This window comes from Pollicipes pollicipes, unplaced genomic scaffold (assembly GCF_011947565.3).
Source record: "Pollicipes pollicipes isolate AB1234 unplaced genomic scaffold, Ppol_2.1 Scaffold_3087;HRSCAF=3621_pilon_pilon_pilon, whole genome shotgun sequence".
Lineage (NCBI taxonomy): Eukaryota > Metazoa > Arthropoda > Thecostraca > Pollicipedomorpha > Pollicipedidae > Pollicipes > Pollicipes pollicipes.
This window is the reverse complement of record NW_023596225.1, coordinates 31,935,494-31,952,872: the sequence shown is the minus strand read 5'-3', so window position 1 is coordinate 31,952,872 and position 17,379 is coordinate 31,935,494. Positions and strand designations below refer to the sequence as shown.

The following is a 17,379-nucleotide window of genomic DNA, read 5'->3' as shown; positions in this document are numbered from 1 at the left end:
GGTCGGGCCGTCACTGAGAGGCTCCGGCACGTAACCGCCGGACCGTGGCCTCGCGAGCGGTCGCTGTAGGGATTTGGGCTGGGTTTGGCTGCGTCGCTGCGGTAAGTTCCGGTCCGTCCGTTATGTGAGAGATCGGCTGGTGGGCCGGTGTGGCTGTCGGCGCCCGCCGAGCCTGCTGCGCGCTGGACGACGGCGGCGGCCACCGAGCTGGCCTGGTCCAGGCGACCATCAGTCGCGCCGGCGCCGGTGGCCCTCCCTGAGCGCGGCGGATCACTGTCTCCGCCGGCGGCGCGGACCGAGGCGGCCTGTCGACGGCGTAGCGACGCCGCTCACCGACCGAACGGCCGCGGGTTCGAAGCTCGCCGCCTGCCGTGCTTTCTTCCCGGCTGCGGCCGATGTGGGCGGTCGTCACGCCGACGACCAGTCGCTCGCGCTGTGAGCTAGTGGAAGGTCGTGCTAACGCCAGCCGCGTCCACAGCCACCGCCCGTGGAAGGTGTCCACCAAGATCCAGCAGCTGCTCAACACCCTGAAGCGGCCCAAGCGACGCCCGCTGCCCGAGTTCTACATGGACGACGAGGAGGAGCTGGAGATGGCGGCGCGCGTGCGCGACCCGGCGGCGCCCAAGCCTGAGGGCGGCCCCATGACCCCGGCCGTCGGCGAGCACCTGGAGGTAGGCCAGCCGGGGCGCGGTCGCTGCGGGCACGTACCGGGAGGGCAGGCAAGGTTACAACAGGCGGTTTGTGAAATCGAGTGGGAAATAACGCGCGATGTACTGTATGCCTGCGGCCGTCTGCACCGATTCTGTATTCGCATGGCAGCAGTCATAAATATCGAATATGCAGATGCCCACGTTGGGCTTTGGTATGTTAATATCATCATATCTCAAAAAGCTATGTGGTGTAATATTATACACATTGCAGTTAGATGGCATGTGCAAAGGTGTAAGTGCACATATTAAAAAGGTAAGTGGTTAAGTGTTATACTCATTGAATGATGTGTAAAAAGGTCTAAATGAGGCTGAATAGTTTTAAGAACGGTTCAATGTCTTGATTTCGCGGTATGAATGTGCGAAGTGTTCACCTGCATCCACAAAGTGCCCATTTCCATGTTTCCACCGGCGATCGTTCCGGCTGCATCGCTCACCCAAGACACCAGGTCCGTGACCCCTCCCCGTCCCTCGATATCACCGTCGGTTGCAGTGACAGACAGTCACAGCACACCCACAGACAGACAGACAGACAGACAGACACAGACAGACAGACAGACAGACAGACAGACAGACAGACACAGACAGACACAGACAGACACAGACAGACAGACAGACAGACAGACAGACAGACAGCACGCGCACCCTCGGGCTAACCGATTCACCCGCCCGTTGATTGAATGACTGATGTCATGCAACTTGGGGCGGTGCGCTGGCACGGTCACACAGCGCCCGCCGCTGCTCACAAAGTCTTCTGCAAACGCGACCTACTCACCAGTGCGTCACTGGTCCCTGCGACATCCCGGAAGCGTCCAGTTGGCTTCCGTCGGAGCAAGTCGGGCCTGTTTGCGACGGCCAGACGCGGGCGACTCGCACTGACGGCGCGGACTGTTTCGGCGTACTGCGCAATACTCGGCCGATGGCTCATACGCCCTCTCAGATGTATGGGCGGAATTGAATGAGCAAGTGTTTTGGAGTGTGATTCACACATGCATCTGCACGTACGCACGCACGCACACGCGCCACTCACTCACGATCAGCGAAGCCAGACAAGACGACAGTTAACCAGCTTGGGTGCGGCCGTTAAAACGAACCAGCCGGCCCGCGCACGCCTCAAAGGCAGCATCTTGGGTCCTCGAGCCGTCCCCTCACCCTGGCGCGGGCCGCTCCCAGGCCGGCCCGCCGTCTGACGCCACGCTGTATGCGGCGCTCCACGGGCCGCGCACGCCTCAAAGGCAGCAGCGGCTCTACCGTCCCCGAGCCGTCCCCCCACCCGGCGCGGGCCGCTCCCAGCCCGACCCGCCGTCTGATGCCGCGCTGTACGCGGCACTCCGCTTGACACTCCGCCTCGCCACCAGATCCCGGCCGGCCTGCCGCGCAACCTGGAGGCGGCCGTGCAGCGGTACGGCTCGGCCACGTTCAAGGCGTCGTGCGCGTCGGTGCTGGACGCCACGAACCGGGCCTCGGTGCCGCTGACCTACGGCAAGCTGCTGAGCCGCGCGCACAAGATCGCCTTCGCGCTGCTCAACAAGGCGCGCGGCGAGACGAACCTCAAGCCGGGCGATCGGGTGGCGCTGGTGTACCCCAACAGCGACCCCATCAGCTTCATGTGCGCCTTCTACGGCTGCCTGTACGCCGGCATGGTTGCCCGTGCCCCATGAGGTGCCCATCACGCGCCGGGTGAGTGGGAGCGAGGCTCGTAGTAGTGCGGTGCTCGTCACCGCCGGCCTGGCGCGTCTTCGCCCCCCCCCCCCCCCCCTCCCCGCCCTCTGCGATCGCTGCACGTCGGTCAGCTCCCTGACTGTCACGCGTCGTTCGCCTTTCGTTTGGCCTCTATCCCGACGCCTCACTCATTCACTTCCCTTACTCTTGCCGTCCCGTCCTCGTTTCTGTCGCTGTGCTCACTCCCGCACTTCCACCGCCCACTCGTCCATTGCAACGTGACGTCTCCTCCCCGTCATACTCTGTTTCAGCCCATCACCGCTCACCCGCCTGCTCCTTGGTCCATCTCTCCTCTCCCTCTTGCTTACTCACCTCTGACCCCTCTTTCTCTCTGCTCTCTCCCGACTCCTCCCCTGCTCACCCCCCCCCCCCCCCCCGGCCGCTGCCCCTGGGTCCCGTACCGGCGGATGCCGCGCGTTGCACAAGCGGTCGGCCCCGCTCGGCGGCAATCAGCGGCTGTCTGGCGCGGCGGCCGCCGCCGGCGCTTGACGGCCCTCTGCACCGTGTCGGACGCCGTGACGCGCCGGCCTTCTGAGGTGCCACAGCTGCTGGGCGTCAGCTGGCTGCCAGCCTGCCCTGTTTGTTTGGCCGGGTTTCTTCGCTGAGTGCAGGTTGTGACTCGGGTCTCACGCATTGTGAGCAGATTCTTTGATGCGTTAGTTTGGGGGGGGGGGGGGGGGTACTTTCAAACTCTTGCGGTTTGGCCGGTTTTGCTGGTGTGTTCCTAGTTGGCACGTTTCCACACAAGCTGACAAAAAGTGAGTGTGTGGTGAGTTTCCCCTAATGACACCAAGTTTAAGATCAAATGTGACATCTTAAGTCAATGAATTGCCTGTTCTTGGCTCCTTGGAGGTGCATCCATGCATACTGATACTTGACGAGTGCGAAGCCGTAGAACAGAACACCAGCGGTCTGGCCCTGTTTTGTGTGTCCCCGCTCACCGACGCGCGTGTGTCGGCGCGTGGTGTGACGCTTGGTGGCGCGCGGCAGGACGCCGGCTCGCTCCAGATCGGCTTCCTCCTGGGTAGCTGCGGCGTGCAGGTGGCCCTCACCACCGAGCCGTGCCACAAGGGCCTGCCCAAGACGGCCAGCGGCGAGGTGGCCGCCTTCAAGGGCTGGCCGCGCCTCCACTGGTTCATCACCGAGCACCTGGCGCGCCCGCCCAAGGAGTGGCAGCCGCCGCCGCGACTCAACGACGACACGCCCGCCTACACTGAGGTACGGGGCGCGCGCCCGCGCTGGGCTGCTCCGCGCGGTGTGCGAGAGGCGCCCGCCTACACTGAGGTACGGGGCGAACGCCCGCGCTGGGCTGCTCCGGCGCGGTGTGCGAGAGACGCCCCCGCCGACGGAGGCGTCGGAAATAAGGCATTCGTGATAGAATTAGAGCTGATGTAACCGGTGATAGTGAACTCTTTGGAGCAAACCTCTTTTCCGTGAGCTTTAGAACTGTCCCAGTGCTGAACCCAGCGGATGCGGTTGTGCTGTTTCTTCAACCCTGGGGGTATTCCTGGCGAGCGGCCTGGTAGCCTCCGACATCCGTTCACCATGATAACACTGGTCGTCCGAACCTGGCTTAGCTCAATCCCCGCGTCATAGACCCGGACTTTTAACTCAGGTCCCGCGTCACAGGCCCGGACTTTTAACTCAGGCCCCCGCGTCACAGACCCGGACTTAAGTCAGGCCCCTTCGTCACAGGCCCGGACTTGACTCAGGCTCCCGCGTCACAGGCCCGGACTTAACTCAGGCCCCCGCGTCACAGGCCCGGACTTAACTCAGGCTCCCGCGTCACAGGCCCGGACTTTTAACTCGGGCCCCCGCGTCACAGGCCCGGACTTTTAACTCAGGCCCCCGCGTCGCGCCCCAGCCCCAGCGCGTCCCCGCAACCTCGACTCAGTGTCTCCCCGAGCCCCGGTGCCGTCCTCCGCCGCCGTCCCCCTCTGGATGCTGGCGGTCGCGCGCCTTGTCCTCACCGGCGTCCGCCTGTCGTGCTCGCGCAGTACACGTCCGACGGCGACGGCTCGGTGATGGGCGTGACGGTGACGCGGGCCGCCATGCTGGCCCAGTGTCGCACGCTCACCTCCGCCTGCGGCTACACCGAGGGCGAGATCTGCGTCTGCGTGGTCGACTTCAAGCGGGAGGTGAGTGGGGACCGCCCCGGTCGACTGCCGTGGCGGCGGCGCAAGCGCGGGGCGCGACGTGGGAGAAGCGATGCAGGCGCCGGCCTCTAGTGCTGCACGGCGCGCTGGGCTGGGTATGTCTCTGTGCGTGCGAGTGTGCGTGTGTGCGTGCTTGCTTGCGTGTAAGAACCAGCACGCGATGGCCGCCACTAGCCCCTCACCGTCCGTTACTTACTACTGCTGGCATACACTGCTGGCTCCGCTCACTGACCCAGGCCGTGTTACCAGGGAGCGACCGTGCAAACATGAGTAGCGCGCGTGTGTCTGAAGCGTCCGTTCTTCTGTATGTTGGCCGTGGCGCGCCGCCGGCGGTGCGCGGTCGGTGTGTGAGCGGTCCGCTGTCGCGCCGACAGGTGGGCCTGTGGCACGCCACGCTCTGCTCTGTGTTCAACGGCATGCACGTCATCTTCATCCCCTACTCGCTGATGAAGGTCAACCCGGCCAGCTGGATGCAGATGATCACCAAGTTCAAAGGTTGGTGCCGGGTCGGACGGCGGTGCCTTTTTGTGCGGTGTGTCCAGGCTCCTGTGCACAACAGTGATCCCTCCCCCCCCCCTTAGGAATCCGCTCTTGGGTGTGTGTCCCTTTCCCCGAGCTGGCGGGTAGGATGGTAGAGCACCTAGAGCACTGACGCGCGCAGCCCTGTCTCTTCTCGTTTGTCCGGCTGGTTGTGCGTCCGGTTGTACGTCTGCCGGGGCGTCCTCAGCATGGCCGGTCTCAGCCTGTGCTGTCTGTACGCCCGGCCGCCGCCAGCACCGCCGTGACGTTCGCTTCCCCCGGCACCCGTGCCCACCGTGTGACCGGCGCCCCCGCCTCCGGCAGCGAGCATCGCCATCGTCAAGTCGCGCGACCTGCACTGGGGCCTGCTGGCCACCAAGGACCACAAGGACATCAACCTGTCGTCGCTGCGGCTGCTGCTGGTGGCCGACGGCGCCAACCCGTGGTCGCTCAGCTCGTGCGACCAGTTCCTCAGCGTGTTCCAGTCGAAGGGGCTGCGGCCGGACGCCATCTGCCCGTGCGCCAGCAGCTCGGAGACGATGACGGTGGCGGTGCGCCGGCCGGGCCAGGGCGGCACCAACGCCACGGGCCGGGGCGTGCTCAGCATGGCCGGCCTGAGCCACGGCGTGGTGCGCGTCGACCAGGAGAACAGCCTGACCTCGCTGACGCTGCAGGACTGCGGGCAGGTGCTGCCCGGAGGTGAGCCGCCTGCCGTGCTGCCGAGGGGTGGGAGCTGCCGGCGGTCCACCCCTCCGGGTTTGTGAGCGGCTGATCGTCCCAGGGCGGTTGGCCGGTGACTGCGCTGAGCCGTCCATGACTCGGCTCGCTGCCCTCGCTGGCCGGCGGCCGCGGTTGGAGGCTCTGGGGGGGGGGGAGGGTCACGGATGGGCGTGGCTCGCCGATGGCTCGCCGACCGCCGGGGGGGCGCCGTGCTCGTGCTCAGCTGCTGGAGGGGAAGGGGGACGGCATCAGTGCTCGCGGTCCGCACTGACGCCTGTTGGCGTCGGTTGTTGATGAAGACGATTCCTTGCGGCGTCTGCAGTGAGCCTCGTGAGATGCGATGACTGCTGACGACCGTGACAGAAAGTGACGACGTGGAGATGACAGTGAGAGTTTGAGTTGTGACATGACCTCTGTCATCACAGTTGGCATATGGATGGATGCGGGACGTGACCGCCTTGTACCCCGCGGCCATAACGTGTCTCATGCGTGGCGTTCGAGACAGCGCGTGCCCAGGCCCCTCTGCACCGCACATCCATCACGGGGCGTGCGTTTGTCGTCTGTTTTCTAGTCGTGTTCATCCACACTAGCCATGACGCGCTCGTAGAATCTGGACAATGCTGTCCGGCGCCCTTAATTTTATGCGCTGGTATGCTGCAAGTGTCAGCATCGTTTACTGTCAACAAAGTCAAGTTTACCGCCGCGATGTCGCTTCCCACGGACATTCTTCTGTGATGCGGCACGTTGACTGTGATGTTCCCTGCACCGTCCGTGCCCTGACAGCCCCGTACCGGCCGCCCCACGGCGTTGATCTGTGTCCTGACGGCCGCGCGCGCGCCGGCAGCCACGACGGTGGTGGTGCGCAGCGAGGGCGAGCCGCGCCTCTGCAGCACCGACGAGGTGGGCGAGATCTGCGTCAGCTCGGCCGCCGCCGGCACCAGCTACTGGGGCCTGCAGGGGCTCACCAACCACACGTTCCGCGTGCGCCCGCTGCGCGCCGACGGCACCACGCTCGGCGAGCAGGACTACGTGCGCAGCGGCCTGCTCGGCTTCCTCGGGCCGGTGAGCGGGTCGGCGCGGCGGCGGAGGGGCGCAGCGAGAGAGGGAGGCCCGCTGGCGGAGGGGAGGGAAGGGAAGAGGGGTTGCAGCGAGAAAGGGAGGCCCGCTGGCGGAGGGAAATGTGGAAGGATGCAGCGAGAGAGGGAGGGCGGGAAGTAAACACACCGAGCGAAGGGAAAGGTGGAACGGTGTAGCGAGAGAGGGAGGGCCGGCGGGAAGCGAGGAGAGAGAATGTGACGGCATGGTTGAGGGGGATGGGGTGGAAAACCGAACCAGGCAAGGAAAGGGAATGGAGCGAGTGGATGAAGGGTGGGATTAGGAGTTCAGCTAGCAGAGACTGGGAGAGCCCAGCGAGGAGATTACGGGGCAGGGTCCTGTTTTTCTTCTCAGCTCGTCGCCTGCAGCGCAATATAACACGCTGTCTGAACTGAACGACCAACCGCGTATGTCCGGATGGCGACTGTGGTTGACAGCAGGCTTAGTTACGTAAATACCTCGAGCCGTTGCATGCCTGACGAGCGCTGTGACGGGAGCTGTGTGAGGCGGCGCGTGACGCCGCCGCCGGCCGACAGGGCGGCCTGGTGTTCGTCTGCGGCTCTCGGCACGGCCTGATGACCGTGTCCGGCCGCAAACACAACACCGACGACATCATCGCCACCATCCTGGCCGTCGAGCCCATGAAGTTCATCTACCGCGGCCGCATCGGCGTCTTCAGCATACGCGTGCTGCGGGACGAGCGCATCTGCGTGGTGGCCGAGCAGCGGCCCGAGTGCACCGAGGAGCAGGTCAGTTGGCGGTCACAGTGCGCCACGGAGCAGGTCGGTCGGCGGTCACAGTGCACCGAGGAGCAGGGCTCCTGAGTGTGTTGAGCAGGCCCGTCCGAGATTCTGTGTGTAAACAGGCTGAGTTTCTGGGAGTGTAAAGGCTGGGTCTCTGGGCCGAATGTGTACGGAGGTCTGAACACCGCAGGTGTGCGTGTGTGCTATGCTGTGTTTCGATACGCTGAACGATGCCCCGGGTCCGTGTTGCGGACCTCGAGGCCAGGTGGCGCTGTCCGCCCAGCCTAGGTGGAGTTTCCTCCTCTGCTTGGCTCGGTCTCCCGGCTGCGCGCCGCTTCCCCTGTCTCGTTGCCCGCCTTGCGGGCAGAGCTTCCTCCTCGGCCCGGTTCGGCCTCCAGGCCGCAACCCCCTTCCCCTCCCCCTGCCCCTCCGCCCCGCTGACAGCGCCGTCCCCCCCACAGAGTTTCCAGTGGATGTCGCGAGTGCTGCAGGCGGTGGACTCGATCCACCAGGTGGGCATCTACTGCCTGTGCCTGGTGCCGCACAACTACCTGCCCAAGACGCCGCTGGGCGGCATCCACCTGTCGGAGACCAAGCGGCGCTTCCTGGACGGCTGCCTGCACCCGGCCAACGTGCTCATGTGCCCGCACACCTGCGTCACCAACCTGCCCAAGCCGCGGGAGGTGCACAAAGGTGAGGCGGCGCCGCGACCTGGCGCTCCCGGCGACAGGCCGTGTCGCCCGCCCGGTCCGGACGTCGGTCGGCTGTCGGCCGGGGGTGCCGATCGCGTCCGTTGCTGCCGACAGCGGGCGCCGCCGTCGGCGGGAGGGCCGAGTGTCCCTCCGGACGGAGGCTGTGCTGCGGCGGGGGCTTGAGAAGCTGGGCGTGCCGACGGTGGTTGTCGGGCGCCGACGGCGCTGTTCGTTGCTGCTTGTCATAGGCATTCTAGACCTGACGGATCGTAAATCGAAAGAGCGCGGCGCTGGCGACCGGAAACTCGCTGACAACACTTCTACCGGGGTGGTGGCAGTGATCGCAGTTCCACGTACCAGCCGATGTCGCACTTCTTTCACTTAAAGTCACGTCGGACGCCAACCAATGACGTGTTTAAAGTAGCAGTTGTGGAGCCGTGCCGACGGCTTGTGACGCCCCGCCTGGGTGGGACTTTCTACCGATGACATGGACCGGTCGGCCCGCCTCTGGGGCCTCCGGTTCTTGGCGCGCGCGCCGGTGTCGACACGTCGCAGGCGTGGTGCGCTGACCGGTCGGTCCGCCTCTGGCGGCCTCCGGTTCTGGGCCGCTGTCGACACGTCTCGGATGCGGTGTCCTGATGGCCTCACCCGCCCGCAGCCGACGTGGGCCCGGCCAGTGTCATGCTCGGCAACATCGTGCAGGGCAACCGGCTGGCCACGGCGCAGGGGCGCGACCTGGGCACCGCCGACGACGAGAACGACACCACGAAAAAGGTGGGTGGCGGCTGCGAGGCGCCGGCCGCTCGCCTGCCAGTCGGCAACGCCGGCGTATTCGGTGCACGGTGACGCCGGCAGCCGTCGGCTGATGCGGTGTGGTTCTGCTGGGGCTGGCGGCGATGGTATCACCGGAACGCGGTGCTGCTCTTGTCCGCTGCTCTCACGCGGATCGCACGTCAGGAGCGCTACAACTGGGCTGGGCTGCACGTGTCGTGATAAGGGCCACCTTTTGCCACACGCCCCAGTGTTCGTACAGGCAGGCGGTATCCGCAGGTGTGTGACGACCATGCCAGTGTTCAGGTTCGATTCCCGCCGGAGGAAGCTTTTGTCGGCCCCGGAGAGTGCTACTCTGGCGGCAACTACGTCAAGTTATACGTAATTACATGCTTCAGTGAATGGGCTAACAGTTGGTTGCCGCCATTCGCAGCACCAGTTCATCTCTGAGATCCTGCGCTGGCGGGCTCAGACGACCTCCGACCACCCGCTCTTCCTGCTGCTGAGCGCCAAGGGCGGCCCGAGCTCCACCCTCACCTGCGCCCAGCTGCACAAGGTAGGCCGGCCCGCCGGCAGCGTGGTCGCGGCGGACGGGCGGCGTGCTGCGGCCCCACGTCCGATCGAGCGGGCATTGCCGGCGCTCTGTGGCCCGTCGCGGTGCGCCTGGCAGAGCCGGAGCGACAGTGTGCGTCGTGTTGTCAGTCTTCTGGGTGTTTGCCGAAATACGACGAGCTGTTTGCTCTCAGTCCGCGTTGCACAGAAGAAGGCTATGCGGAACCACTGCATTTCGGCACTTGAGCGCCACTGCCGGTCTCCTGTCCCGCTCACCGCCCCGTGCCCCTTGCCCCGTGGCACGCCACTGCTGCCGCCGCCTTAACCACGGCGCCGTCCGCCAGAGGGCCGAGCGGGTCGGCTGTCTGCTGCTGGAGAAGGGCCGCGTCAACACCGGCGACCACGTGGCGCTCGTGTACCCGCCGGGGCTCGACCTGATCGCCGCCTTCTACGGCTGCCTCTACGTCGGTGAGCGCCGTCGCACGGCCGCGGCCGGGAACGCCGGCCAGCGGGTGGCCGGAGTCGCGGCTCTCGGCGAGGATCTGGCTCAGGGGCCACGGCCGGCCGTGCGCGCTCGACGCTTTACCGAACCACACCGCGCGGCCGGGCGGGAGGGTCTGGGTCCACCTGGGCACAGGTGGTCTGGGTCCGCCGGGGCACAGACGGTCTGGGACCGCCGGGGCACAGGCGGTCGCCTGACTGGGGGTGGGTGGCCGGACCGCTGCTGCGGCGCGGTGCCGCCTCGTTTCGCTGCCGGAGCGATCCGTCGACTGGTGCGCTGGATTCCGGCTCTGCCGTGTGGTGGCCGCTGCCAGCTGCGGCCCGTCTCGCACGCCGTCGTTTCGGTTCCCGCCTCTGACCGCGTTCGGCCGTGGTGCGCAAAACGGCCTGCGCAGTCGGCGCGTCCGGAAATGAATGATCTGCCGACCGCGCCGGCCCGGTGGTCGTCCTGTGACCGTGTCCAAGCCCGGCCGTGTCCGTGCCCGACCGTGTCCGTGTCCGGGCGGCCGCTGACCCGACCTCCTCTGCCGCAGGTGCTGTGCCGGTGACCATCAGGCCACCGCACCCGCAGAACCTGCAGACGACGCTGCCGACCGTCCGCATGACGGTCGACGTCAGCAAGTCGGTGCTCATCCTCTCCAACCAGACGGTGATCAAGCTGCTCCGCTCCAAGGAGGCCTCCAACGTGGTGGACGTCAAGTCATGGCCGCCCACGCTCGACACGGACGACATGCCCAAGCGCAAGCTGGTGGCCGTGTACCGCGCGCCGACGGCCGAGATGCTGGCTTACCTCGACTTCAGGTGGGCGGGGTCGGGCCGGGCTGCTAGTGTGGTTCGATGGGGGCTTGGGCTGGGGCGGTAACGTCGGGTAAGAGCCCCCAAACAGGACGGTGGTTCGCACGTTAGTAGGGCATTTGTTGACGAACGTAGCGCCTGACTTGTGCCTCAGACGCGCTCAATGACTTGTGCCAAAGACGCCTGACTTAAGCGCCCCTGACCCGCGCTCAAGTCCGGCGTCTTTGGCGGACATCGCGGCAGCCGACGTGGGAAGCTGCGATGCGAATACTCACGATAATGGCGTGCGGCGATAGGCGGTCCTAATGTTGATGGCGCCTCTTCCAATCTGACGTGGGCGCTCCTGCCGGCAGCGTGTCAACGACAGGCATGCTGGCCGGCATCAAGATGTCGCACGCGGCCACCACGTCGCTGTGCCGCTCGATGAAGCTGGCCTGCGAGCTGTACCCGTCCCGGCACGTGGCGCTCTGCCTGGACCCCTACTGCGGCCTCGGTTTCGCGCTCTGGTGCTTGAGCAGGTGGGTGCGGCGGAGGGCGCGGCGCTGCCGCTTGGGTACGGATGGATGAACGGACGGACCGGGGACGGAGGATGGATGGATGGATGGAGTGGTCGGGGCAGATGTCAGTGAGCCAATAAAAAGGCCCTCCGTCTTGTTTTCTAGTCATGTTCATCCGCACTGGTCAGTATGCGCTCGTATAATCCGGATGATGCTGTCCGGCGCCCTTAATTTTATGCGCTGGTATGCTGCCAGTGCCAGCACCGTTTACTGTCAACAAAGTCAAGTTTACCGCTGCGATGTCGCTTGCCAATGACATCCTTCTGTGGTGCGGCATGTTGACCGTGATGTTCCGGCGCTAGGCGGCCGGTGGCGTGCGGCTGGGACCGCGTCTGACGGCTGAGAACCCGCTCTGTGCGCACGCGCGCGCCCGTGTCTGACGCGTCGTCCTGCCGTGCCCGCCAGCATCTACTCGGGTCACCGGTCGATCCTGATCCCGCCGTCCGAAGTGGAGGCCAACCCCACGCTGTGGCTGTCGGTGGTCAGCCAGCACAAAGTGCGCGACACCTTCTGCTCCTACGGTGAGTGCCGCCGCCTCGACGGGGCGCGCTGCGCCGTCGCTCGGCGCCGGGTGGGGTCGCCGGCTCGGTGACGGGCGACGCCAGCGTCCATGTGGTCCACAAATCACATTCATGTTAACGCTTCCGGTGTAATGCAGTGATAAGTGAGTGCATTTGGGACGTGTGGTGTGTTAGAAACATCTAAACGTAGCGAGATGTAGGGATACCTCAGATAAATGATTCAAGCATGCTGTAACTTCGCTTCCTCTTGCGTAATAAACGGTCCCCTGTCGTCTTTTTCCACCCCCACCACGTGTCGGGCGCGCGCCCAACTGGGCTGCGGCGCCACGCCTAGCTGGCGCCGCCGCGCCCCGCCCGCCCTGCCGCTGACATGGCTACGCCCTCCGCCAGGCGTGATGGAGCTCTGCACCAAGGGGCTGGCCTCGTCCATCCCGCTGCTGCGCCAGCGCGGCGTCAACCTGTCGTGCGTGCGCACGTGTGTGGTGGTGGCCGAGGAGCGGCCGCGCATCGCGCTCTGCACCTCGTTCAGCAAGCTGTTCTCGGGCCTGGCGCTCAGTCCGCGTGCCGTCAGCACCAGCTTCGGCTGCCGCGTCAACGTGGCCATCTGCCTGCAGGTAGGTGGCGCTCAGTGGTCGGGTGCAGAGTCCGGGGGCGAATGTCGTACGGGCGGGAAGTTTTATTGGGATCTGTGCGGAGCCTGGCGCGAAAGGTCGCGTTGTGATAGCAGCTGCGCGCAAGTTAGAACTTCAAAAAATGAAAGCATTTACATCTCATCAACTTTAAACTTTCTCCTGTCACTTGTGCTTGTGGGGTCATTAGCGTACGGTTTAACGTTGGAACGTTATGACTGAAATGGCTGTCAACTATATTGGCTGCGGTTTCTCCCTGCACCGGACTGATCACTGGACGCCGCACACTGCTCCCGCTGCCGGCTCCTCGCTTCCCTATACCGCTGCAGTGTTATCTGATGCGTAAGTCTCGCTCTCCAGGCCTTTAGGATCCTTCAGATGCTGCAGGAATCCCGTCAAATAGTGTTGACCCGCCCTCTACCGCACGCCGCCTGGGCCACGTCTCCCCGCCGTACTCTGTTGACCCGCCCCCTATCGCACGCCGCCTGGGCCACGTCTCCCCGCCGCACTTTGTTGACCCGCCCTCTATCGCACGCCGCCTGGGCCACGTCTCCCCGCCGTTCTCTGTTGACCCGCCCTCTATCGCACGCCGCCTGGGCCACGTCTCCCCGCCGTACGCTGACACGGGGCTCGTGTCTGCCCGCCAGGGCGCCTCGTCACCGGACCCGAGCACCGTGTTCGTGGACCTGCGCGCGCTGCGGAACGACCGGGTGACGCTGGTGGAGCGGGGCGCGCCGCACAGCCTCTGCCTGATGGAGTCCGGCAAGCTGCTGCCCGGCGTCAAGGTCATCATAGCCAACCCCGAGACCAAGGGCCACTGCGGCGACTCCAACCTGGGCGAGGTGAGAGGCGACCGGCCGGTGGTGTGGCGAGGGCGGGAGAGGCGCAGCCGAGGGAGGGAGGGGGGGGGGGAGGAGCAGCCGAGGGAGGGCCGGGGAGGGACAGCCGAGGGAGGGTGGGGAGGAACAGCCGAGGGAGGGTGGGGGAGGAGGAGGGGCAGCCGAGGGAGGACGGGGGAGGGGCAGCTGGCGGACTGAAGCAATAGGAGGGAGGGGTCGTTGGCTGCTCGTAGCAGCTAGAGGAGGAATGGTGGTGGATGTCCCCGGCTGTGCGGTAGGCGAGAGACGGGGAGTGTCGGCTACCGTGCTGGCCAATATACTGGTGAAGAGTTGAAGGTGCCGGTGTCAGTGGCGCCAGCTCTGGCATGCAGAGCGCGCTGTGTAGCAGCAGTACAATGCTGTCAGCCGTAAAGACCGGGCTTCCTAGTGTCCGTCCGTGTGCGGGCCTGCCCGTCTCGGTGTATTGGTGTATCTGCCGAGGCGTAGCTATTGGTCTGTCCGTCGACTCGGCTGTCTGTGGATTTGCCCTGTGTGCATACGTCTTTCGGTGTCAGTGAGTGCCTTCCCGCCTGCCCATCTGTTTCTTCCCGTCGTTCTTGGTCCCCACTGCTGGTGCGTCCGCTGGACCGCCACGACCCACCCCGCCGCGTTCGTTGCTGACGCGACCGGCCGCCGCCGCCGCCGGCAGATCTGGGTGCAGTCGCCGCACACCTCCACGGGCTACTTCACCATCTACGGCGACGACTCGGGCACCTCGGACCACTTCACCGCCCAGCTGGTGACGGGCTCGACGGGCGAGGTGTACGCCCGCACCGGCTACCTGGGCTTCCTGCGACGCACCGACAGCGTCGCCGCCGACGGAGGTTTGTCCGTCCCCTGCTCTGGCCCTTGCTCGGCACCCCTTCCTCCCCCTGGCGGCTGCCTTGGCCGCCGACGGAGGTCCGTCCGCCACCTATCCTAGCCCTCGCTCGGCACCCCTCCGCCCCCTGACGGCTCCCGTCGCCGCCGTCCGGATGAGGTGGAAGGCTGCATGCCGATGGACAGATTTGTTTCACTGTGTGTGGGTGTGGGTGTTGGGAGTGAGCGGCGGACGAAACGTTGGTCACGTGAGGTCACGCTGCGCTTGTCACCCTCCGACGTGCGCTCGTCTTCAAAGGTCTGTATGCGGGGAGTTGTGCTGCACAAGGATTCTGACATCATGTCTCAAGTTCGGCGCGTGCATCACGCAAGGATTAATGCCCTTTTTGTTGGGTCGTTGTTTTGCTCGACGACGCATGGCACAGACGAGCATTCGCTGCCTACTGGTGTTTGTATTCCATCTCCTAGTGGGCCGACATGCTTCTGCCGTGTGCGGCGGTCCCGCCGGCGGCCCGGTGTCTCGCTCGGTGCTGACGGCCGCCGCCCCGTCCACAGAGAAGCACGACGCCGTGTTCGTGGTGGGCTCGCTGGACGAGACGGTGATGCTGCGCGGCATGCGCTACCACCCGATCGACATCGAGACGTCCGTGCTCAAGTGCCACAAGAAGGTGGTCGAATGGTGGGTGGAGTCGGCCCGCGGGCCGCCGCCGTCGGCGCCGACGCCCGGCGCTGGGCTGCGCCAGCCCGTCCGCCGTCGAGACCGCGCGGTTCGCTGGGGAGCCGCGCGGCCCGTGTGCTCTTTGGGTTGTGTTGTGATGCGTGTCGCCGCTTGGGTCGGTCCCCTGTAATATGTCGCGCGTGTTGTGGGGCCGCGCCGACGCGTCACTGATGGTGTGCAGTCGATGCCGTCTCGGTTCGGTGGAGTCAGTTCTAAAAATGAATTGTGCTTCTTCGATTGTTATGTACAAATAACGGGCACACATGCTTATCTGTTGCACAACAAATGCGAAGATGGCTTTTCGTCATCGTTCATCATGAAGTCAAATTAATGTTGCGACATCCAGCGATATACGGATTACGTATGTGGTTGGCACGGGTAAAGTTGTTTTCCGTTTCTCCGCTAGATTTGGTTAAGATTGCGAAATTGGCATATGTCGGATGAGATGCCGGAGCGAGATGCGGACTGCTTCCATGAGCATTACATCATCTTGCACGAGCTGTCAGTTGCCGTTCAGGGCGCCATGGCACGGCCGCACCTTGACACGGCGTGTCCGCCGGCAGCGCCGTGTTCGTGTGGACCAACCTGCTGGTGGTGGTGGCCGAGCTGGAGGGGAACGAGGACGACGCTCTGGACCTGGTGCCGCTCATCACCAACACCGTGCTAGAGGACCACCACCTGATCGTCGGCGTCGTGGTGGTCGTCGACCCGGGCGTCGTGCCCATCAACTCGCGCGGCGAGAAGCAGCGCATGCACTTGCGCGACGGCTTCCTGCAGGATCAGCTCGACCCCATCTACGTGGCCTACAACATGTGAACGCGCGGCGAAGCGGGCGCGCGCGCCGCCACACACTGCCATGCGCGCCGGCGGCGGCCCGGTGCACCGCCCGCTCTCTCCCTCTCTCTATCTGTGGCCGCGCCGGCCGGCCCGTGTTGTTGTGTCGCGTCGCGGACGAGCGACCGGACGCGTGTTGCTAGCGGTAGAGTGATTGGTAGAGATATTACATGACGGTGGCTAGCGAGAGTTCGGTCCGCGCCGGCGGCCCCCGTGCGGACTGGGCATTGCCGTCGGCGCGGCGCTCGGTGGTTTCGTTATTTACGATTGCTAGTCGTTTCCCCGGTGTTTTGCTTTTCGTTGGTTTTGTCTTTCATGTGTACAGAGGACGCGCGTGGCCGCCCGGTCAATCAGGGCGCGGCGCGGCGCGCGCGCCCCACGCGTCGGCCACCCGCGTCGCTCCATCCCGCGCGCGCACATCTGGCAGCCGGCGGGCGCTCCGCCGCCCGCCCTCGTTCCGCTGGTTATTTTATTGGTAGCGAGCCCTTGTCTGTGCCGTGATAGCCCGGTAGAGGCTGGCGACCCGCCCCGGCCGCCGCCGCCGACGCCGTCGCCGCCGCCGCTGTATGCATGCTCGCCGCCGCCGCTGCTGCCGCTGCCCCGCGCCCGCCGGCCGGCCGGCCGGTCGCGGCGGCGTCCAGCACACGGCGCCGCTCCACTGTTTATAAAGGTATGGATATCACAATAAAGAAAGCAAAAGCAGCGGCGCTGGTCTGCTCACGTACACAAGGCCGAAGAAACCTGGAGGCGAGAAATGAGCTGGGTGCTAGGTTCAGGGGCCAGCGTTGTTGAAAAACTGGGATACTGACTGGGAGAATGCATATGAATATTTCCATCATCACTAGCACATGTCGATAAGATTGAGAGCGAAGCTTCCTTTAGAAAGCGGCGCAATGTTCTAGGAAAAATTTTGAATTGTTGACGTGCATCGCATGAGTGCACCGGCCACGGAGAGCAGCAGCGAGTCAGCTGATTGCTACGGGGCGCCAATCCGCGCTCGCCCACCCGGTATGTGCACAGCCCATAGCTATACCAAAAATTATCGCGCAGTATTCTCACTACACAAATTTGGATCTTCTACAGCAGCAAAAGGCAAACGCATCACCACCTTTAACCAATTACTAATGTCCTCGAATGCATTGTACACAATCACCAGCTGAAGTGAGACATGGCTGCGTTGCCTGAGTGACACCCTTTTGATCGGTTTGACCTTTATGAGCAAGACAAATCCATGGCGTCCTGTTATTTTTCAAAAGGCGGGTTTAAAAACCGCGTGGCACCAAAATGCTGGCCATGTTCGGCGAGATGAGCCGGAGTGACGTCTGGCGCGCCCTCGGTGCAGCTGTGGCGCCGTGGCTTTTGTCCCGATCGCCGCGCGTGGATCCGCTTTACTGGGGTCGAGGAGCGACCAAGACGCCGTCGGGCTGACGTTGCTGTTAGTGAGCTGGGA

At 64.8% G+C, this 17,379-nt stretch overlaps 1 protein-coding gene across 1 annotated transcript; it reads left to right on the top strand.

Annotated features, from left to right (window-relative positions):
* Positions 1-488: 488 nt before the first annotated feature.
* Positions 489-16,623, top strand: LOC119089477 (disco-interacting protein 2-like; the record flags this gene model as incomplete). Its single annotated transcript, XM_037212190.1, is given in 21 exon segments — positions 489-671; positions 2,066-2,353; positions 2,355-2,387; positions 3,420-3,647; positions 4,427-4,567; positions 4,960-5,080; positions 5,429-5,803; positions 6,669-6,886; positions 7,456-7,668; positions 8,124-8,355; positions 9,013-9,128; positions 9,559-9,681; positions 10,022-10,145; positions 10,712-10,979; positions 11,327-11,491; positions 11,936-12,051; positions 12,442-12,665; positions 13,328-13,522; positions 14,208-14,382; positions 14,933-15,056; positions 15,659-16,623. Coding segments are annotated over 21 exon segments (3,915 nt in total), but the record flags the coding sequence as incomplete, so codon positions are not given.
* Between the last annotated feature and the right edge of the window lie 756 nt (positions 16,624-17,379).